This window comes from Rhincodon typus, chromosome 12 (genome assembly GCF_021869965.1).
Source record: "Rhincodon typus isolate 14 chromosome 12, sRhiTyp1.1, whole genome shotgun sequence".
In the NCBI taxonomy this organism is placed as follows: Eukaryota; Metazoa; Chordata; class Chondrichthyes; order Orectolobiformes; family Rhincodontidae; genus Rhincodon; species Rhincodon typus.
This window is the reverse complement of record NC_063343.1, coordinates 48,869,917-48,876,624: the sequence shown is the minus strand read 5'-3', so window position 1 is coordinate 48,876,624 and position 6,708 is coordinate 48,869,917. Positions and strand designations below refer to the sequence as shown.

At 37.8% G+C, this 6,708-nt stretch overlaps 1 protein-coding gene across 3 annotated transcripts in view; it reads left to right on the top strand.

Annotated features, from left to right (window-relative positions):
- Positions 1-6,237, top strand: part of LOC109918582 (sorbin and SH3 domain-containing protein 2-like) — a 101,642-nt gene extending 95,405 nt beyond the window's left edge. For all 3 annotated transcript variants that reach the window (XM_048604040.1, XM_048604039.1, XM_048604038.1), the window contains 2 exons: positions 1,872-1,978; positions 5,682-6,237. In XM_048604040.1, coding sequence (XP_048459997.1) covers positions 1,872-1,978; positions 5,682-5,749 — 175 coding nt within the window. In that variant the 3' untranslated portion in view covers positions 5,750-6,237. The remainder of the gene's footprint in view (positions 1-1,871; positions 1,979-5,681) is intronic.
- Positions 6,238-6,708: the final 471 nt, after the last annotated feature.

Sequence of the window (6,708 nt, the reverse complement as noted above, 5' to 3'; positions counted from 1 at the left end):
GCCTGCCTTGCTGTGTTCATTCAGCTCCACATCTTGTTATCTTAAACAAATCAGGCCTTTATTCTCTTGAATCTGAAGGTTAAGGCCGAATCTAATTGAGTTCTTTGGGACAGAGCTCTGAACATGAAAAGACAGGGAAGATAACAGTTATTTTCACTGATGAAGATTCTAAAACTGGCAGCATACTCTAAGAATGAGGCTGAGGCCATTCAGGAGACATGTTAGAAATCTCTTCTACACACAAAGAAGACTGGAGTTTTGGAATTCTCTTCTTCAAATGGTGGTCAATACTAATTCAATTGTTAAATTTAAATCTGAGATGGACACTTTTCAGGGCAGGCTTCCTTAAACTGGATTTCCTATTCTGCCATAGGAAGGGCCGACAACTTCAACACAGCTGAAGTTTTGCATGATCCCGTTTTGACTTTATGCAATTTCACTTTAGTTAGTTTTTTCAAGGCGACAACCTGCCATGCATGGCAAACGTATTTTGCAGTTAGGATTTTCATGTCCTGGCCTACTCATAGGCATACAAGATATCTGCAGCTTTTAGTTTTTGTAACCAAATTCGTCAACCTGTTTGTAACTTCATAAAAACAAACCCATGTATATTCAAAATACAATGTATGGTGTATTATTAGGAACTGTGTAAAAAGCAATGCCCATTACAATGAAATAGTAAGACACATGATTGAGAGATGACAGAGAATGCCTGTGGTTTTAGCAGTGTAAGGCCTCGGCATGTTGTGCTATAGTGTATGGTAATCCTACTATACATGCCAACAATTCAGTGCCCACTCTGAAACTAGACTAACCAACATATGGAGGTTTGACAACTGCTAAGGTTCATGTTTGACTAAATTCTCAAGTTTTATGTAATTACTTGTCATGCCACAGTGTGAAAGAATATGAATTTAAGCTTACAAGTTCATCACATGGTAAAATTAGAGGGAAGGCGTTAGCAAGTCTCATCAGGAAAGGATGGATAATAGGAGAATATGTCACATAAAAAGGAATTCAAATGTTTGGATAGTGCAGTTTATAGTTGCAGTTTAGGAAATATAGCAGGCATTTGGTGCACAATAAATTCCCAGTGCTACAATGTCATAATGGCCTGATATTCTTTTTTACGATGTTGATTGGGCCAGGACACCAGGATAAATCTTATCCTTTTTTTCAAAATAATGTGACAGAAGTTTACATTTACTTGATAGGCCAACCAGCTCCTGAGTCTATCATCTGATTTAAAGATGGTACCTTAGATAGCAAAGCACTTTCTCAGGACTGAGTCTAATTCTGAAGTAGACTTGAACTTTCAACTTCTGACTCAAAGGCAAGAGTGCTACCTGTTGTACAGGGTATGGTTCTGTAAGTATTAATGCTGAAGCTTCACTAAACTCCACCTAATCCGATGATGTTATACTGTCTTTGGGCAAAGAAGGAGTCAAGTCCAAAGTCTTGATGGACTGGATCTCTGACTCCTGATAATCTTCATAATTATTCCTAACAATCAATTTAACTCATACCTCATGCTATCATGCACTAAACCGCATTATGTTGTGGGCCAGAAGAGTTCCTTCTATTAAGACTCAACAGTTGTTTATCATCAAACATTGTGAATGATTCAGGTACTTAGATCCAGAATAGAAAGGAGGATTGGTGGCAACAGTCCATCCCAACCACAATATGTTGTTGGTACCACAACATACAGCACAACTAATTGAGACTGTGATACCTCGCAAATGATATATAGATTAAAATTGTTGCCACATTGTTCCAAACCATTATGACAAATGAAATAAGAATTTTATTCTGAAACCCCAATCTTCTGCAATGCTAACACAAATGGTAAAGCTGATGTTTTATTACAGATATTTGGCTTTATATTCATTTGTTCCCAACAAGGAAGATGAACTGGAGCTCAAACAAGGAGACATCATTAACGTTATCAGGAAATGTGGTGATGGTTGGTACTTTGGTAGGTTACTGCTAGATATGTTACAAAGTAACAAACTTAGCCTGTTCTTCAGTGTGTTATTAAAAAGTAAAAATCAGAAGATCTATCTCACTGCAGTGTGAATGATACAGTACAAGATAAGGTGAGTCTGAACAATATGATGTAGTTGATGCTTTTCATAAATGCTTAACACCCAGGGAGCTCTCCATTTAATCTGACTGAGTTTTCATTATTCTTCCAGTGCCATCTGAGTTTGCTTATGCGCTCCCTATGCATCTACAACAATGAAAATGGATCATGCAGAGTATGGGAATATCAAAAATGGTCTAATAATTTCCTCAACAGAAGTATATTGTTTCACCAGTGCAATACGAAAATTAACCAGCACTCCATAAGTGCCAAAATAACACTTACACATTAGGTGATATCTTGTATATCACGTTAGACAATACATATATTCTATCTATGCCTACTCCTGTTTCTGTTCTCATATTTAGCATACTGCCACAATTTGTGTGACGTTCATGAACTAAGACCACAAAATTTGTAAACCCATCTTTTCACCTTGTCCTCAAAATGGTGACCATGATATCTATCTGAATGTTCCTGATACTAACTGTTTTGGTTAGGTGTTAGCACACACACAGAGAACATATGCCAGAACTATACAGTTTGACCAATAATAATTATAGTCATGTAATACTGAATTCATGCAGTGCTGCCATTTTGGAGTTCAGGGCTCCAACTAACACCCTGTCTTAAATAAAGCAAAATACTACAAATGCTGGAAATCTAAAATAAAAATAGAAAGTATTGAAGGAACCCAGCTGATCTGGCAGCAACAGTGGAGAGAGAAATGAGGTTATTGTTTCAAGTGCAGAACTTCAATCCCAAGTTCCTAAATCAGAGTCATTCTGGACTTGAAACATTAACTCTATATCTTTCTCCACATACACAGCCTTTATTTCCCTTAACCTTTTCCTTTATTTCCTGACTGAAATTATTACATATTTTTCACATTGGGTGCGTGCAATTACATCGATTACAACTATACACTAATAATCTCATAATCATAAACTTTAATCATAGTCATAGAATCTCTACAGTGTGGAAGCAGGCCATTCAGCCCCTCAAGTCCACACCGACCTGAGCATCCCACCCAGACCCACGCCCTACACCATCCCTGTATTTCCCACCCTAGACACAATGGGCAATTTAGCATAGCCAATCCACCTAACCTGCACATCTTTGGACTGTGGCAGGAAAGCAGAGCACTCAGAAAAAAAGCCGGCATAGACAAAGGGAAAATGTGCAAGCTCTGCTAGTACACTCATCCAAGGCTGGAATTGAACCCAGGTCTCTGGCACTGTGAGGCAGTGGTGCTAACCACTGAGCCACTGTGCCACCCTAGTTGGTGACATAGTTGGCAGGATACACACCTGCATGGGGAATCTGGCTGAAATTTATGACATGCTCAATAACTGAAGAGAAAAACTCAATTTAATTAACTATTAAATCAGTTGAGTTGCTGGAGGTATCACATTGAAAGCTAATTTGAATAGAAATGAAGGGAATAAATTTGCAGCCCCTATTCTTTGCAATTGTCTGTCATAACACTGAAATGCTAGCCCATGGGAAACAATACCAACTAATAAAAATGAAAGCAAAATACAGCAAATGCTGGAAATCAAAAATAAAAAACATGAAGTTCTGGAAATATTCAGCAGATCTGTTAACAGAGCAATAGCATTAACATTTTGAGTTTAATATTGCTCTTCTTCAGAAATGAAGATAGAAATGTTTTATACCATTGAAATGGTGGAGAAAAATAAAACAAAAAAGAAGATCTGGAATGGGCTAAAGGTCCTGTTGAGTGTTTCTAGCACTTCCAGCTTTTATTTCATATATTGTCACAGCATCTAATTATTTAGTTTGAGATTGACTCTGAGTCGGTTTATTGTGTCACATTCAGACTCTTAGAACTGATGCACTGCAGTTAAGGCACAAAAGTAAGTTTAAGCTGCCATTTATTTATAGAGGGCGAATGAGAGGGGAGAAATTGCGCCTCTTGGTACCAATTATCTTATTTGGCAAAAAAAGGGCATAAAGAGCCGATTTACTTTTTATATGTGCAGTACCCCAAAAGTCATCTGAAATGAGTCCAACATCATATCTTACAATAGGGCTGCCTTCAGTGGAACAGATGTTGGGCCTTATCCACTCAAATATTCTTGCGAGAAATTTGGCAACGTCCACATACAGAGTACTAACAGTCCCTGCTCAAATTGGAGGTCAGAGAAGCATGAGATGTCTGACCTCAGTGGTCATTTCTACTGGAAGGTGGGGCAGTAGGACCTTGACTGGGTTCAGCTATTTGTTTGGGTAAGGTTGTAGTAATCAGCAGGACAAGCAGCTGAGTGTGGTAGAGTGAAGCGGAGAAAGGTAGTGGTGGGTTATTGCTTGTGGTCTGCAGTATTGTTGCGCGCTGGGGCTTGAGTGTGATTTTGTGGGGCCTAGGAATCCAGAAAAATAAAATCAGTTTCTAGTATTGTTGGCTGGGCCTCAGTGGAAGAATATCTTCAGGGTGGGTGGGAAATAAGACTGGAACTTGGAAAATGATAAGTTTTGGGTAGGGGGGGGATGGTGTTGGTTGTGGACTGCATGTGTAAAACGTATAGCTACCTGGAAGTCAGGGTAAGAATTATGCTAAGGTTAGAGATCTTGGGATTTTTGACGGGGGTGATTAAGGTGAGTACTGATGTTCTTCTCACTGAATATGGCATTGGTTTGTTTGAGAAACATCAGCAATGGTGCTGGCTGCCTCAGGAGCAAGTTGAAGTTACAAAATGGAGCACAGCAGGTATTAAACACCTTTATTGCATATATTAATCCTCCTTGTTTCGATCTTGACAAAATAGCATCTAGGACAACTACTACGAGCACACAGCACTTACTTAATTTTGTTCACAAAACAGTACTTGCAGCATTGAAATCCCCTGTTATGCAGCCAAATGCATTAACGGGGAGGGAATTTGTAGATAATCATTGTTTTTCTGGTGTGATATTTTCAAATGGTTAGCAACAGGTTATGTGTCAGTCAACTAAAACTCATGATGACATCCAAATTAAGGAACAGAAAACTGAATTTAAGCATTGCTTGTAAAACATTCTTGACTGATGAAAAAAAGTAAATAACATCTTCCGTATTACTGATTTAGACATTTTAAGTCATGTAGCATTAATTGTGTTAAAAGTGTAATTATCTATCATTACGGTCATTTATTTAATATGAAATAAACACGGGGGTGGGACGCTTATCAATGTTGACTGAAAGAAAGTCTTAAAATAGTTTTGCTTTTACATGTAATTTTAATAGTCTCTCCATAAACAAAAACTATTTTTATGTTTTTTTATAGAGTAGAGCATAGTCGGCTCAAGGCTAAAAAATGCCTGGTTATTAATTTTCAGTATTTTATAGCACACTTGGTTATGAGGGGAGATATGAGAATGAATAGCCAATGAACTGTTGTGAAATGTTTTTGAATTGTAGTTGATCATTTCAACTTTGTTTTTTTTATTACAATGTCACCAAATTTATTCAGCAAACAATGTTTGTTCAATTATGTTATTTGAAAAGTAACATGCATGCTTCACGGCATATTTAACCTTAAATAGAGAGTGCACTGTCTGAATTATTCATTGTATTGATGTCTATATTTTATAGGTACATCCAGAAGAACCAAGATGTTTGGCACTTTCCCAGGAAATTATGTGGAAAAATTGTGTTTATGACCAATAGAACTGATTCTCCAATTCAACCAAGATATTATTCTGGGTGAATTCGTGAACTGAATGAGTCAGGAAATGCACTGAAATGTAGATTCTGTCAGCAAAGCGAAGTCCCAGTGGCAGATTTATTTGGGGCAGAATTACCTGGAAGGTTTTGGTGGAACTATGATGCAAATGTTTTTCCCTTTAAAGAAATCTGCATACCTTTGATTTATGCTGTTCCTTACCTCAAGTCATGGCTATATGAAAGTTTTCATGTTACATGCAACACAATATCACTTTCCCCATTAACATTGTTTCACTTCTGAGCAAAAAACCAGGAAACAGAAACTGTTACATTTTCCCAAGTTCTCCAGACATATGCTTATATGCAAAATTTTGGGAACACCAGGAACTGAAATCATTCCTTCCAATGATTGATTGTGATTTTTTTTTTAGCAATTTATTTTTAAAAGTTATTTCTTCTTACTGAGACCTACAAAATATTTTTCATATAGAGTCATACAGCACAGAAGTAAAACCAGAAGTTGCTGGAAAAGCTCAGCAGGTCTGGCAGTATCTGTGAAGAAAAAGTCAGAGTTAACGTTTCGGGACCCATGACCCTTCCTCATAACAGAAGATGCCTTTTGGCCCATCGAGTCTGTGCCAATCTATGTATGCTAATCCCATTTTCCAGTACATGACTCATTGCTTTGAATGTTATCACATTTCAAGGGCTCATCCATGCATGTTTTAAAGGTTGTGAGGTTTTCCTCTTCTACCACTCTTCCAGGTGATTTCCACCAACCTCTGGGTGAAATAATGCTTCCTCAAAATCCCTCTGAACCTCCTGTCTTTCACTTTAAAATTATGCCCTCTCATTTTTGACCCCTGTGGTAGCTGCTTTCTATCCATCCTGTCCATGCTCCTCATAATAATGTACACCTCAATCAGGTGCTCCATCAGACCTCTCTGCTCTAAAG